General features: G+C 45.0%; 2 protein-coding genes across 2 annotated transcripts in view; one reads left to right on the top strand and one right to left on the bottom strand.

Moving 5' to 3' along the window:
- Positions 1 to 3,612: 3,612 nt before the first annotated feature.
- Positions 3,613 to 5,356, bottom strand: LOC306768988 (tripartite motif-containing protein 16-like; the record flags this gene model as incomplete). Its single annotated transcript, XM_079257489.1, is given in 2 exon segments — positions 3,613 to 4,149; positions 4,154 to 5,356. Coding segments are annotated over 2 exon segments (1,722 nt in total). The 5' UTR covers positions 5,339 to 5,356.
- Positions 5,357 to 11,277: 5,921 nt separating this feature from the next.
- rnf150b (ring finger protein 150b) overlaps positions 11,278 to 16,592 on the top strand; it is a 32,923-nt gene continuing 27,608 nt past the window's right edge. Inside the window, exon 1 of the mRNA XM_079258124.1 lies at positions 11,278 to 12,148. Within this exon, the coding sequence (XP_079114250.1) occupies positions 11,692 to 12,148 (457 nt within the window). The 5' untranslated portion in view covers positions 11,278 to 11,691. The remainder of the gene's footprint in view (positions 12,149 to 16,592) is intronic.

The raw sequence follows: 16,592 nt of genomic DNA, 5'->3' as shown, positions 1-16,592 counted from the left end.
ATCGCTCAAACAAGGGCTGGACATCACGACCAGATGAGGCCAAATGGACCACGTCATCTGCAAAAAGCAGGGACCCAATCCTGAGGCCACCAAGCCACGCTACTCCTCCTCAATCCGAGATTCAACTATCCAGCATGCCCTCCTCTCTAGGAGCCCTGAATAGACCTTACCAGGGAGGCTGAGGAGTGTGATTCCCCTGTAAATGGAACACACCCTCCGCTCCGACCACCACCCCAGTCTGCCAGTCTAGCGGCACTGTCCCCAATGTCCACGCAATGCTGCAGAGGCGTGTCAGCCAGGACAGCCCAATAGCATCCAGAACCTTATGGAACCACCTCAGCGACTTCAGCCCCAGAGATAGCAGAGTCCACCCCTGAGTCCCCAAGCTGTGCTTCCTCATTGGAAGACGTGTTGGTAGGATTGAAGGAGGTCTTCGAAGTATTCCCTCCACCGACCCACAAAGTCCCGAGTTGAGGTCAGCAGCTCCCCATCTCCATTATACACAGTATTGACGGAGCACTGCTTCCCCCTCCTGAGCCGCTGGATGGTGGACCAGAATCGCCTCGAAGCCATACAGAAGGCTTTCTCCATGGCCTCGCCAAACTCCTCCCATGCCCGAGTTTTTGCTTTGAAGACAGCCGTAGCCGCATGCTGCTTAGCTTGTTGGTACCCATCAGCTGCCTCCAGAGTCCCACAGGCCAAGAAGGCCTAATAGGACTCCTTCTTCAACCTGACGGCATCCCTCACTGCTGGTTTCCACCAATGAGTCCTGGGATTACAGCCACGACAGGCACCAACGACCTTACAGCCACAGTTCCGGTCTGCCGCCTCAACAATAGAGTCACAGAACACAGCCCATTCGGACTCAATGTCCCCCGCCTCACTTGGGACATGTTTGAAGCTCTGCTGAAGGTGGGAGTTGAAGCTCGCTCTGACGGGGGACTCAGCCAGACGTTCCCAGCAGACACTCACAGCATGTTTGGGCCTGCCAGATCTGACTGGCTTCCTCCCCCACCATCTGAGCCAACTCACCACAAGGTGGTGATCAGTTGACAGCTCCGCCCCCCTTTTCACCCGAGTGTCCAAGGTCCGACGGTACGACTACAGATACTGGTTCCAGAGCCCAAGCCATGCATCGAAGTGAGTCCAACGATATCTAGTCGGAACTGCTCAACCTCGCACACGAGCTCAGGCTCCTTCCCCACAAGAGAGGTGACATTCCACGTCCCTAGAGCCAGCTTCTGCAGGGAGCAGGATCCCCGCCCCTTGCTGGCGCCCAGCTCACATTGCACCCGACCCTTACAGCTCCTACCACAGATGGTGAGCCCATGGGAGGTGGGGCCCATGCAACCCTTTCGGGCTGAGCCCGACCGGGCCACACAGGCAAAGGCCCAGCCACCAGACGCTCGCTCTCGTACCCAGCCCCCAGGCCTGGCACCAGAGGGGGTCCCGGTCACCCACGTCTTGGCAAGGGAACATTTTTGCCCAGGATTGTCATCATAGAGGTCTATGAGCCGTGCTTAGTCTGGTGCTTCCCCCAGACACCTGTTTGCCATGGGTGACCCTACCAGGGGCATAAAGCCCCAGACAACATAGCGGCTGGGATCTTCGGGACACACAAACCCCTCCATCATGACAAGGTGACAGTTCAGTTCAGGGCGGGGGGGTGGGTTTGCCCAACCCGTCTACATGTGCTTTGTGGACCTGGAGAAGGCATTTGACCGTGTCCCCCAGGTGCTCCTGTGGGGTTGCTCCGGGAGTATGGGGTACCGGACCCCCTTATACGAGCTGTCCAGTCCCTGTACGACAGGTGTCAGAGCTTGGTACACATTGCCGGTAGAAAGTCGGTTTCTTTTCCAGTGAGGGTTGGACTCCGCTAAGGCTGCCCCTCATCACTGATTCTGTTCATAACTTATATGGACAGAATTTCTAGGCGGAGCCAAGGTGTTGAGGGGAACCAGCTTGGTGGCCTCACAACTGGGTCTCTGCTTTTTGCGGATGACGTGGTCCTGTTAGCTTCATCTGGTCGTGATCTCCAGCTCTCACTTGATTCACAGCCGAGTGTGAAGCAGCTGGGATGGGAATCAGCACCTCCAAATCTGAGACCATGGTCCTCAGCCGGAATAGGGTGGATTGCCCTCTCCGGGTCGGGCATGAGGTCCTGCCTCAAGTAGAAGACTATAAATATCTCTGGGTGTTGTTCATGAGTGAGGGAAGGATGGAGCGTGAGATTGATAGACGGATCGGTGCGGTGTCTGCAGTAATGCGGACTCTGCGCCGGTCTGTCGTGGTAAAGAAGGAGCTGAGCCAGAAGGCAAAGCTCTCAATTTACCAGTTGATCTACATTCCTACCCTCACCTATGGTCATGAGCTGTGGGTCGTGACCAAAAGAACGAGATCTCGTATACAGGCGGCTGAATGAATTTCCTCCGCAGGGTGGCCGGCCTCTCCCTTAGAGATAGGGTGAGGAGCTCGGTCATCCAGGAGGGGCTCAGAGTACAGCCGCTGCTCCTCCGCATCGAGAGGAACCAGTTGATCTGGCTCAGGCATCTGGTCAGGATGCCTCCTGGACCTCCCTGGTGAGGTGTTCCAGGCACGTCCCTCTGGGAGGAGACCCCGGGGAAGACCCAGGACACGCTGGAAGGATTATATCTCTTGGCTGGGCTGGGAATGTCTCGGGATCCCCCCGCAGGGTTGGCAAATGTGGCTGGGGAAAGGGAAGTCTGGGCTTCCCTGCTTAGGCTGCTGCCTAATCATTTTTATGTCAGATACTTCTTCTGGTGACCCTTGTAGCAAAAACCAAGCCAAGCTATTTTTTTTTCTTTATTATCAAGCTGTAAACATGTTTATTTCTGCTGTCAAGTTGGTCTTTTTAATATGGGAGTCTATGGGGATTTGCTTTGTTTTGGAGCCCCTTGTCGATGGAGGGGGAACTGCAGTTTTATGCACTTCTGCAAAGGCTTCACTTTTAACCGCCGGAGGAAGATAAAAAAAAAATCATGAAAACAAAAACAGTCTGAAGTTAATTTAATCATATTTTATTTTATTTTCACACCAAACATTGTGCAAACAATGATAAAATATGTGGCATAATAACTAAGTTGAGGATAAACTGCAAACCATCACCTTTACCGTTTTTTTAAATGTTGTAAATCATTTGTTGACACATTAAAGTCTTAAAATTTGCTCAATGATTCTTGGTAAATGATTTCACACACAGATTCACTTCGTCCAGGCAAGCAGTGTGTCTGAATATCACAACACAACAATAACTCATGTCCTGATTGATGATGATTATTACTGTTTCCATCTCATCTCTACATCCATATGAACAACATTTAGTCTGACAAACCAGCAAATGTAAATAAAATGAGTTTAGGTGAATAAAATGCTGATGAGACACAGGAAGGAGCCAAACAAACCCAAACGCCAACAAAACAACAAATAAGACGTCAGAGATTGTCCTGAAGTGTGAGTGTGAGCATGAATGGTTGTTTGTCTCTTTGTCCTATCCATCCGTCCATCGATCAACCTATCTATCTATCTATCTATCTATCTATCTATCTATCTATCTATCTATCTATCTATCTATCTATCTATCTATCTATCTATCTATTCCCCGCGACGCTTGATGGGATTAAATGGTTCGGATAATGAATGAATGAACTCAGCAAAGTTTCCATTATGAAAGGTAAAGAGAGAGCGATGAAAGTAGACTCCAGCATGTAGCGGCTGAGTGAATGTGGTCTGGACTCTGTGGAGGAGAGTCATGGTTTCAGAGATGCTGTAAAAAGACAGAAAACCTGCTCTGTCATCCAGATACACTCCTACTCTGGAGGAAGGAGGACCTGAGATATCCGTTTCCACAGTGTTGTGGTAAAATCTGCATTTGTTTGCGTCACAATGTAATGACCAAGATTTGTCATTAAATCCAAATCTACACTCGTGTGAGCTTTCAACTCTGCTGATGCTCCTGTAGGCGACTGCTATACAAACTCCTCCTGTTCTCCACTCCACCTCCCAGTAACAACGTCCAGTCAGACTCTCTGTGCTCAGGACTTGACACCATCCAGTGAATCTTTCTGGATGACTAGAATAGGACTGTTGTTTTTCAATTACTGTTGCTTTTCTATTTCCATCAGATAATAACATATGTGTTTGCTGTTTTTGGATACAGAGTGATTTTTGTTGTATATTTCAGGAAGTCAGCTCTGCTCTTTGGTTCTGGTTCAGACAGTAAAACATCCACATCAGTGAGGGCCAGTGAGATGTTTGTCCATGTCTCTGTCAGGATGTCCTGCAGTTTATCTCTGGTCTCTGACACAGCTGCTGTCACATCCTCAAAGTATCTGAGAGGACGAATATTGATGTTGGATGAGTGTGTAGACTGACTGAGTGCTGACAGTGAGGGGTAGTTGTGTAGAAACTGGCTGTGATCCTCTGTGTGTGAGAGCTGCTCCAGCTCGCCGTCTTTCCTCTTCAGCTCAGTGATCTCCTGCTCCAGCTTCTCCTGAAGCTCTTTGACTCGACTCACTTCAGTTTCCTGCTGGGATCTGATCTGCTGCTTCACATCAGAGCTTCTTTTCTGGATGAGACGAATCAGCTGAGTGAAGATCTTCTCACTGTCCTCCACTGCTTTATCAGCGGAGACATTGATGGCCTCCACCTCCTGTTGAAGCAGCTTCACATCTTTCTCTCCGTCCTGGATTCTCTGCTGGATTTCTTGTCGACTCACCTCCAGCTCCTTCTGCTTCTCAGCTCTTTCTGCTGCAGCTGAGACTGTTTCATGACCTTTATGTTCATCCATTAAGCAGAGATAACAGATACTCTGCTGATCAGTACGACGGAAAATCTTCATCACCTCATCATGACGAGAACAGATGAGCTGCTGGAGATTTTTGGAGGGGTCCACCAGCTTGTGTTTCTGTAATGGTGGAGCATCATAATGAGGTTGGAGATGTTTCTCACAGTACAAGGCTCGACAAACCAGACAGGACTTGATGGCTTTCAGCTTCCTCCCAGTACAGACATCACAGGCCACATCTTCAGGTCCAGCATAGCAGTGATCATCTGGAGTAGTTTGGAGTCCAGTCTTCTTCATCTCCTCCGCTAACTCTGCTAACATGATGTTTTTCTCCAGGACAGGTCTCAACATGAACGTTTTCCTGCACTGAAGACAGCTGTGGATTCCTCTCTGATCCTCTCCGTTCCAGCAGGTTTTAATACAGTCCATACAGTAGCTGTGTCCACAGGGAATAGTCACCGGATCCTTCAGTAGATCCAGACAGATGCAACAAGAGATTATTTCTGAATCCAGTTGAACTCCTTTCTGCGCCATTTCAGCTCTCAGCAACAACGACTGCTTCTCTTCTTAAGAATGAAATGTTCTTTGAACTTTGATCCAGACATCATATCTTAGCAGTAAACGTCACGCATCAGCACAAGTTGGTCACACCATCTTCGGTGTTGTAAACATAAAGAGGAGGGACCAGGAAATATGCATCCAGAGCTGCTGTGTTTAATAGCAGGAACAGCAGAAAAGTTTGATCAGACTTTGGATCCCAGGAAGCAAAGCTGTTTGCAGCAAAGGCTATAAAAATGTTCCTCAGCTCATAAAATTCTCCTTGTGATCCCTGGATGTAGAGTTTCAGAATGATTTATTCTGTTCTCCTTAAACCCAGTGAAACTAAAAATGTAAAATCGTCTAAATTGTGTGATTTTCAGGTTTTCACTTTCACTATGAAGGTATTTCTCTATCTTTAGGCAAGAGTGTAGTTCTTTTACAATGTTTTCACACTCAAATAAAGTCTTGAATTCACATCACACAGCAGTGCACAACATAAACCTTTTAAAGTTTTTCTTATTGTGTTCCAAGAGGAATGGCATTTAAAATGCTACACTAAGTATTTGCCACAGTGTCATTCTTCATAGTAGAACACATTTATTTGGTGTACCAGCCAGGAGAGAGAGAAACATCAGGAAACACCAGAACCATATGTTCCTCAACCAAGAGAAGATCCTGCATTGTAGCAGCTGGGTGCTGAACCCCTCCTGAACATCTGTTAGCTCCTCAAGTATTGTAGATGCCAGAGAACCTGACAGCATTCCACTGAGACTCCTCATCAAGAAAACAGAAGTACTGGTTGAGTTTGAGGCTGATGACAGTGATAAAGAAGCCACAGAGATCTTGAAAAATGTCTTGATCGAGATAGAAGCAAGGCAGAGAACAATGTTTTGGGCTACAGAGTTCAAGGATAAGCTGATGTTGAAAACTGGGATTGGTGACACTAAGGAGCAGCATAACCGGGCCTCCATACAGCGTAAGTTGTACTGTGAAATTAACTTTTTGACTCACCTCAGTACCCCATCATGATGAGGACCATTGGCAAAGATGTTCCCTTTCCTGGACGCAGGTCACTGGTGCCCCCCTATGGAGCCAGGCCTTCAAGTGGGGCACAAGAGCTAGCGTCTCGTGGTTGGGCCTTTAACCGTGGGGATCCGTGGAGCTCAGCCTGAAAGGGTTACATGGGCCCCACCTTCCGTGGACTCACCCTTTGCCGGAGGGGTCGGGTGAATGTGAGCTGGGTGGCAGCAAGGGGCAGAGACCCTAGTGGTTCTATACTCGGCTGCCGAAACTGGCTCTAGGACTTGGATTGTCTCCTTTTAGATGGGGAAGGAGCCTAAAATTGTGTACGAAGTTGAGCGGTTCTGGCTAGATATAGTTGGACTCACTTCAATGCATGACTTGGGCTCTGGAACCAGTACCCTCAAGTACAGCTGAACTTTCTTCCACTCTGGAGTGGCGCCGAGCTTAACGGATGTGGGCATTCTCATCAGCCCCCGGCTTGGTGCCTGCACGTTGGGGTTTAACCCGGTGGACGAAAGGGTAGTTTCCCTCCGCCTCCGGATGGGGTCAGACTGTTGTGTGTGCTTATGCACCAAACAGCAGTTGAGAGTACCCACCCTTTCTGGAGTTTTTGGAGGGAGTGCTGGAGGGTGCTCCTTCTGGGGACTCCATTGTTCTGCTGGGGGACCTCAATACTCATGTGGGGAATGACAGTGAGACCTGGAAGGGAGTGATCTGGAGGCATGCCCCCCTCTGGACCCAAATGGTGTTTTGTTGTTTGACTTTTGTGCTCGTCATGGATTGTCCATAGCAAACACCATGTTCCAACATAAGAGTGTCCATATGGTCAGATGTTGGGGGAGGAAGCCAGTCAGATCTGGCAGGCCCAAATGTGTTGTGAGGGTCCGCTGTGAATTGTTGAGGCAGCAAGCCGGAGCTGTGGCTGTAAGGTCATTGGTGACTGTCATGGTAGTAATCCCAGAACCCGTTGGTGGACACTTGCAGTGAGGGATGCTGTCAAGCTGAAGAAGTTCTATCGAGCGTTCTGTGGGACTCTGGAGGCAGCTGATAGGTACTGACAAGCTAAGGGGGATGTGGCTTCGGCTCTCGCCAAAGCAAAAACTTGGGCATGGGAGAAGTTTGGCGAGGCCATGGAGAACAACTTTAAGGGGATTTTGGTTCACCAACTGGAGACTCGGGAGAAGGAAGCAGTACTCTTTTGTCGGGACGTTGTGGGTTGGTTGAAGGAATACTTTAAAGACTTCCTTAATCCAACCAACACATCTTCTAATGTGGACTCTCCTGTGTCCGGGTCTGAGGTATCACAAGGGGTAGTACATGGAGCCAAGAAGCAGACACAAAACTGGATAAGAAGAATGAAATTTATTGCTGTGCTGATGATGGTCCAGAGCGTCTTTGCTGAGCGGTGAGCAGGCAGACGGAGAGACTGAGGCCAGGTGTGCGGGCAAGGACAGGTATGGCACAGACTCAAAATGAGGTGGTAATCCAAAAACCGTGGACAGTAACAGGATCAAAACAGGAATCTCTGTAAAGCCAAAAATACTTATGTTTAACAGGTATCTTCAAACTAGACGAAATTCTAAACCAACTCTAAATCTAAACTTAACTCTAAATCTCTGCATCATCGTGTGGACAATAGGGACAGTGCCTCTGGACTGGCAGACTGGGGTGGTGGTCCCCCTTTAAAAGGGGGGGCAGAGGGTGTACTCCAACTACAGGTGGATCACACTCCTCCGCCAAGCAATAAAAGCAAACTCATTCTGGGTAAAATCCCAGTGAAAATAGGTGGGTCTTAAGAAGGGATTTAAAACCTGTCTGACCTGCAGTGGCAAAGAGTTCCACAGAGCTGGTCCCACCACAGAAAAGGCCTTGTCCCCTCTGAGCTTCCTACGTGTTCTTGGGACCTCCAGGAACAGCAGATCTTCTGACTGGAGGGCCCGGGAAGAGGAGTACAAGTGTAGCAGCTCAGAGAGGTAGGGCGGGGCAAGGTCATTTAAAGTCTTTAAAACAAATGTGCTTTCTTTTACATGTTCCCATCAACAGACGAGCTGCAACATTTTGTACCAACTGCAGACGGAACAAACATTTTTGAGTGATTCCAAAGTAAAGAGTGTTGCAGCAATCGAGCTATGTTGTTATAAAAGTGTGAATTATTGTCTCAAAATCCAAAATAACGTATTTGGCCTTTGTCAGTTGCCTCAGCTGGAAAAAGCTAAATTTAACCACTGCATCGATCTGCCAGTCTAGATTAAAGTCATTGTCCAGTTTTATACCCAGATTTGTAATTACACAATAGTGTAAACAACAGGTTTACAATATTGTGCCAGAGGGCCCAAATCAGCAGGCGAGCACCCACCAGCAAGAGGACTGAGGAAGAGCAGTGCATTAGACCAGCTCTATACTCTCTTCAGGATCCTGGAGGGGGCATGGGAGTTTGCTCAACCTGTCCACATGTGTTTTGTGGACTTAGAGAAGGCATTTGACTGTGTTAACTGGGGACTCCTGTGGGGAGTACTCTGGAAGTATGGGGTACCAGATCCCCTTGTATGAGCTGACAGGTGCCTGTCTGACAGGTGTCAGAGCTTGGTTTGCATTGACAGAAGTAAGTCGGATTCATTTCCAGTGAGGGTTGTACTCCACCAAGGCTGCCCTTTATCACTGATTTTGTTGATAACTTTTATGGACAGAATTTCTTGGCCACAGGTGTCAAACTCCAGTCCTCAAGCTCTGGTTTCGTGTAGGTTTTTGTTGTCTCAATTCCCCAACACACCTGATTGAAATTAATACATATTGTTACAACCCAGATCGCTAGGTGTAAAGGCAACATGATATAAAAGCGTGCCAGCTGAAGGGGTTTTGGGAATTTTATTGTCCCACAGGAAAAAAAGAAAGAAAAAAACAAAAAACACCCAAATAGGTGGGGCAGCTTTTGTCAAATCCATAGATAAAACAAACCAAACTCCTCCAAGAGCGAAAATACAATCAGCATCAGCTAACTAGATAACAAAACAATCAAAACAGCTAAACTAAAGGCTAGGCCATGATGCCGCAGGAAAAGCCAACAGAAATGCACTAAAGGCCTTAAAATGCAGAAACAGCAACCAGTCTCAATGAGGGCAAGTTGTATCCAGAACACACCTGCCACCCTCACTATGGTCATGAGGTGTGGGTCATGGCCGAAAGAATGAGATCTCGTATACAAGTGGCTGACAGGAGTTTCCTCTGCAAGGTGGCCGGGCTTTCCCTTAGAGATAGGGTGAGGAGCTTGGTTAGCCAAACAGCTCAGGGTTGAGCTGCTGCTCCTCCGCATCGAGAGAAGAGAGTTGAGGTGGCTCGGGCATCTGTTTTGGATTCCTCCCGGTGGGGGTTTTGCTGTTTTAGCTCATTTGCGCTAGTAAGTTATTCTATTATTTTGTTGTTGTTATTTTATATTCTGTACAAACTTCCATCCATTTTCTTAACCAATAGTCGGAAGCCGGAGCCAATCCCAGCAATCGGTAGGTGAGAAGCAGGGTACACCATGGACAGGTCACAGAGACACAGATAAGTACACAAACTTTATAGGAATGATTTAGAGAAACCAATTAAAGCATGTCTTTGGACGGAGGAAGGAAGCCACACATACACTTCACACAGCAAAGGCTAGTTTTTTATGCTCCTCACATGTGGACCAAACTCCCAGAAACCTGCAGGTCTGCTAAAACTCTCAACTGTTTTAAATCAAGGTTAAAACCTTTTCTATTAGATGCCTTCTTATATTTCACAGTTATTAACCCCTCTCACTATAACTTTAATTTCTAGCTTTTATTTTCTGGTAATGCCCTGCGATGGACTGGCGAGCTGTCCAGGGTGTACCCTGCCTTTCGCCCATAGACAGCTGGGATAGGCTCCAGCTTCTCCATGACCCTTCATCAGACTAAGCGGTTAAGATAATGAAGGAATGAATTTCCTGGTAATGGTATGTCTGCACTGTGCTACAATGCATTTTTTTATATGTAAAACATTAGGGCTGTGATGATATGCTTTCATCCTAATTTGATACGATTCTGATTTTGTGGGTGCCAATTCAATTTAAATTGCGATTCTCACAATTTCTCATTATTGCTGATTTTGTAGACTAAGAACTGTAGTACAAAATTTATTTTGCTAGTCATTTTTCTTGATTTCATTGAGGAAAAAACAACACAGTAGCCAGACCATCATTCTGCTGCTATAAAGCCCAAGAAGACAACTAAAAAGATCAATAAAAACAATAAAAATGACAAAAATTTTCTAATGGATCATTTGTATTTATATATATATATATATATATAAAAAAAATCGTTTTTATAACAAGAAATTTGATTTTAAAATAGTGAAGCAAAAACTCCCAAATTTTTGATTAGATTATCCCAGCCCTTGAAAACATCATGAATTGATTTGCTCATGAAAGTTGCTAAACAAATTAAAATCATAAATTACATTTGAGTGTCAAAACGTTTATTTTTGTTAAATGTTTTAAAATGAAATTAAAAAAAAAAAATGGGAGAATGAAGCTTCATAAGTGTATTGATTTGATGTAAACATCTTTTCTCCGTTTAGTCGCTAGATGGCAGTGTTTTAAAGCACTGTAAACATTGTCAAGTTATGTTTCACACACGGAAGTAGAACTTTGTATCCCTTCAAAATAAAAAGAAACGTACACGTTTAATTAAGTTAAGCATACAAACTTTTGAAAGGATTAAGCTAAATTAACTACAGTTCAATATAAATACCGTGTTTATACATATTTTAAGATAAATTAAGCTAATTTGATGTTTCGATCAGAAGTATAAGAAGCTTTATTCTTTAATGTGCACACAGGAAGTAGTTTTTGCTTGTCGCCTTGACGCAACCGTGCGTCGTGGCCCAGTCAAAACAATGCAGCTTAGCTGGCCCGCTGCTGCGTGTAGCTTTAAAACATGAAAGACGGTTTAAATGCCGTCTTCACGGCGCACTGAATCCCCGGTCTGGTGCGTTACCCCGGCGGGGTTCTTGTGCATCCTTCCTGCGGTGACTGCTTTCGGTAGTTGCGCTTAGGTTTCCACGGTGGGTGTTTACGTGTTGTTCGTGGCGGGGAATGGAGACAGCTAACAGGCGTCTGCAGCTCGGTGGCCTGGCGGCTGCAAAGGGGAGCGGCTGAAGAGGAGGGGGGATAAAAGCCGAAAAATACGTGGTCAAGTGGGGAAAATACCTTTTCTGTCAGTCGGTTTGTTGGAATGGTGGAATAGGCGTTTCCAGCCTTGAAGTTCTCGGGCTCCTCCGACCAGCCGACTGACGGCTCGCGCTCAGCGGGAAGGAGCGTCATGGCCCCGGGCTCGTTGGTGGCGGCCTGCCGCAGCTTGGCCCTCTCTACGTGGCTGCTCTCCTTTTGCTTCGTCCACCTGCTGTGTCTGGACTTCACCGTGGCCGAGCGGGAGGAGTGGTACACCGCCTTCGTTAACATCACCTACGTGGACCCGGCCACCTCCGAGCTGCGCACCGAGAAGACGGAGTGCGGCCGGTATGGAGAGCAGTCCCCGAAGCGGGACGCGAAGGGGGTGGTGGTCCTTCCAGCGGCACCACTGGACCGCCAGGCCTGCGACCCCCACACCCGGTTCGCTGTGCCCCCGCAGGCCGGAGCCTGGGTCGCGCTGATAGCTCCGGGAAACTGCACCTACAAGGACAAGATCCGCCACGCTGCCGCTCACAACGCCTCGGCGGTGGTCATCTTTAACGTGGGGTCTGCCAATGCCAACGACACCATCACCATGCCTCATCCAGGTATGATGGAGCTCTCCTTTCTCATGCAAAGACAGATGTTTGCTTTTATATGCAATTATTAATCCACTTTATTCACTCATTTTTTAACATTAGACAATATTAATTATGTTAAATAAAGGATTTGGGGTTTATTTAGGTATAAAACGATCCATTGGTAATTAGGGCTGTGACAATATGATTTTGTCCCGATTCGATTACGATTTATTTTGGTGCCGATTCGATTTAAATTGCTATTCTTACAACTCTATAATATTGCTGATTTTTGTAGATTAAAAATGTATACAACTGTTTTTTTGCTCGTCATTTTTCTTGATTTTAATTATGAAAAAACAACACAGTAACCAGACCATCACTGCTATAAAGCCCAAGAAGACAAGTAAAAAGATCAATAAAAACAATAAAAAATACCAAAAATTTCTGTCACGGGTTACTTTTATATAAAAAAAAAAAACCAAAACAACAACATTGTGAAGCAAAAAATCCCAATCTTTGATTTTTTCCATTCGATTTTCCCACCCCTATTGATAATATCTTGTCAGGTTAGTCGGGACAACATGTTAATAAATCCTCTTCTGCTGGTATAAAACTATATAGACTATGTATAAAACATTACTTTTTCGGTTATGTAAAAAGATCATCTCTACATCACTTCTGAGCTGAAACCTGAATTACATGTTTATAATTTATTTGGATTAAGATTTTAGTTTTATACAATGTTATTACCAAGTTTAAAGTCTCTATTTCTCTTTATAGTCCCCATTAAAAAACAGAAATTGTAATATTTTATTTGAACTTATGCTAACAAATAAAAATATGTTGTATGAGCTTAAAAACACCAACTGATTTATGGGCGTAACTGTTTAAGGTTAATTGATCCACTAAAACATCAATGTTTTCTTTGATTTTTTGGTCAATCCTGAATTTCTGACAAAAATACAATTCAGCAAAGTCATTGTTTGTGTTTTATTCACATTAAAGGACATTTAACAAAGTTTAACTTAGATAATTGACGTGAATTAGGTTGTACATGCTTTAAATTAAAACTTGAACCAGTAATAAACTCACATGACTGATGGAGGTCTTTCCAGAATTTTATAAAAGGCCAAATATTACCAAAGAGCAACGTTATTCCTTTATTTATTTGCAGTGAGGAAGACTACTTCTCCAAATGTAGTGATGGGAAATCTGAGGTTTTTTTTTTAGCTCTCAAACGGCCGTTCATTTTGGACGCATTCACACTGTTGCTGTTTGGTCCCCTCGTCTACACTAAAGAATAAAACGTTCAGTCTGCTTGAAAACTGGGAATCTTCAGTCACTTGCAAACGAGCTTTGTTGCTGTTTGCTGGCGGTGTGAAAGCGAAGGAACCATCCGTTGAGCCAGAGAGGAAATGACTCGAGATGCAGCGTATTGCAACATGTTGGAAATCTCGCTGCCTCCTCTGATCCTCATACTGGGCAGATTCCTGTAAAAACTGCATTAGGTTTCAACACCCAAGTAAAACAAACGCATAATTTATTGTTGCTCCATTTGTTTGCCGTCTTCTGTCCTGACCAATCGATAAGCCGCATTTCTGATGGCTACAGATGGAAAGCAGCTTTTAGCGAAACCTGGCATATTTACACAATGTAGAGAAGTTATACATTGTTGTTGTACAAGTTGTGTTAATCAATGCAGATTGTCCTCATTAAATTAAACTAATAAATAAAACTATTCTTCTTCATTCCTCTCTGTCAGTGGTTGTTTCAGGGCGTTATTGCCCCCTAGTAAGCAGTAGTTGATATATAGCTTGAAAGCACACCGAACCAAAAGAATGGGTTGCCCAGGCATTCCTGGTGCGATCGAGCCTTCAGAGCTTCAGTTTTAGCCTCATTTAGCAGTCATATAAACTCCTGTTAGAGAGCAATGGTTAGATTTATTCTATCTTCTCATAAAAGCCTTATTTTTTATGTATTTTTATGATTATAGAAAGGCAGTTGTTACGTAATCCTGTTATCAAACCTTTCAATGAACATCTGAATGCAGAGCAGCAACAAGCAAATTAAATTAATAAAGATCAAAGTCTGAAGATTATGACTCTTCAGATTCGATCATTTCTCCACGTTTTCCCGACGTTCTTGTAATTTCAGTCCAGCTCCTGCCCCTCTGCGATGACACGGCTTTGCTAGTAAAAATAACGAGTCATTATCCCTCGCTTTAACATAAAGTGGAACCATCACGGAAGTGATGTGGAGCAGCTACTCTGTGGTTTGCGTCATTTCTCAAGAAACCGGGAAGCATCGCGATACTCCGCTTATACAGCTTTGTATTTTTTGGCATTTGCTGCTTGGATACTTCATCAATCTAGAGAAGAGCGGCTCTTTCAGACAGGAAGTCGGTCGGTGAAAAGCAAAGTGGATCCAGTCCATTTTAAAAAGAAAACACTGACTTTGCATTTTACTCTGAAACGTAAACATTGCCTCTGGTACCAAACAATCAGGTGAGAGAGGGTCTCCCTCGATGGGCAACGAGATTACTGCACATCCTTATTGTAAAGACGTCACTATAAAGCATGACAGGAGTTGGACTGATTTATTATTCTCATTAAATGTCTAGAAGTGCATCAACCGTCATGCGATGTTGAAATCCTGGCATGATTTAGCATGAATTGGAAAATCCACCCGTAGCAGAGACGCTCCTGGTGGGACGGGTTGCTGTAGTTGTTCTGCAACTCTTATGCCTTAGAGGCCTTAGACCTTCCAACCAGGACAGTTTTTCCAGAAAAAAACGGTTGGTGCTACCATCTTCCTGATAAACCATTTTTGATTGAACATGTCAGCGTCACCATTTGGCCAATCACAATCACGTCAACTGCTTTTTTTTCTCATTGACATTTTGTTTATGGACATCGATGGTTGTTTAGAGGTTTTTCTGTTTACCCGTCAACAGTATAATCTGCTTCGTACCTTGTTGAACGTCCTGATCCGTTTATCTAACGTCCCATTTTCCAACATAACCTTCTGCCTGCTTGCTAGCGCGTTAGCTAGCATCGGCGACCAGTGTGTTAGCGTTAGCCAAAGTGAATCATTCTGGGGGCCATCCCCCCTCTGCTTCTGTAATTTTATATGATTTTAATTTGCATTATTGTTATAAGACGAGGAGGAAGTCAAACACACACCTCTGTAATATTTCAATACCTGTTTATGAGTCATGTGTGTTGGAGCAGGGACACATTGAGAACCTGCGGGGCTGCTGCCCTTGTAGGGCCGATTACAGCAGCCATGGCCTAGTTTATACACCTTAAACCAGTCAGTGGGAACATGTTTGCGTTCCTGATGGGCAGAAACTTGGCTTTTATGACCTCTGAGTTATTTTCTCACTACTCTGATTTTAAAGCTGTCACAAGCTCAATATTACTCTGTGATCAATAAACTTTTCATTAAATCATATCTACGTCTCTGATCGTGATTCCCAGACCTCCCGGCTTCCACCGATTACAGAGAACAGGCTCCTCTCATTCGATTATGTCCAGAGAAATTCAGCATGACGTTTGTTGTCAGTCACGATGCAAAGCGGAGTTACATAACAGCCTGACTGTGCAGCAGCAGCAGTAGCAGGAAAGCAAGGCCTGTTGTTTATATTCGCTCTGTCGGTGCCGCTGAGTGAAGTAACAGCTGTTTCTGGCAGCTGGAATCTCCTTCTGGGATTCCTGCAGGTCTCAACAACCACTTTGAATGCCAGGAATAAAGAGCAGAAAAGAAGACGTGTTGACTTTAAATCAAGTTTCTCATGACGCTTTTGGTTTTGGGGTCAGTGTTTCTGGGTCAGTGTTTGGACATATGAGTTCATGTTAATAATTTTCCCAGAAGTGACATTTTTGCAGCGGGTTCAGAAGCCATCGGGTTCACATCGCTCTCTGCTCTTGCTTATTCCACCATTTTCTTTTAGTCACTTGACTTGATTTCATGTTGTTACAGGACAAAATGTTTAACTTATTCTGGTAAATCATGTCATATTCTGATTAATACATCACATTTTGATTTATTAGATTGCTGTGATCCTTTAATGTGTTCATTTTTCTTGTTATACGTCCCTTGAAGGCAGGAAATAGTAATATTACAGAGTTGATAGTATGGGCTTGAACCCCGTTTATCCTCCAGAACGGCCTTTATCTTGGTTTTATAGATTCAATAAGATGTTGAAAACACATCTTAGATTTTTTACTTGTTATTGACAAGAAGTATTGCACAGTTACTGCACATCCATGTAGAGAATCTCTTGTTCCACCGCATCCCAAAGCTGCTTTAATGGAAGTAGACGTGGTGACTGTGGAGGTTGTTGGAGTTTGAATTGAGCTATACATCATTTGAGCAGCGTTATCTGTGTTTTTGTGTCCAATAGTCAAATCGCAGGTCCTGCAATGAGGCAAATGAACTCAATGTGTTCCTCTGTCCATCTACGACCAGC

This window comes from Telmatherina bonti, assembly GCF_933228915.1.
Source record: "Telmatherina bonti genome assembly, chromosome: 18".
Classification (NCBI taxonomy): domain Eukaryota; kingdom Metazoa; phylum Chordata; class Actinopteri; order Atheriniformes; family Telmatherinidae; genus Telmatherina; species Telmatherina bonti.
This window is presented reverse-complemented; position numbering and strand designations above follow the sequence as displayed.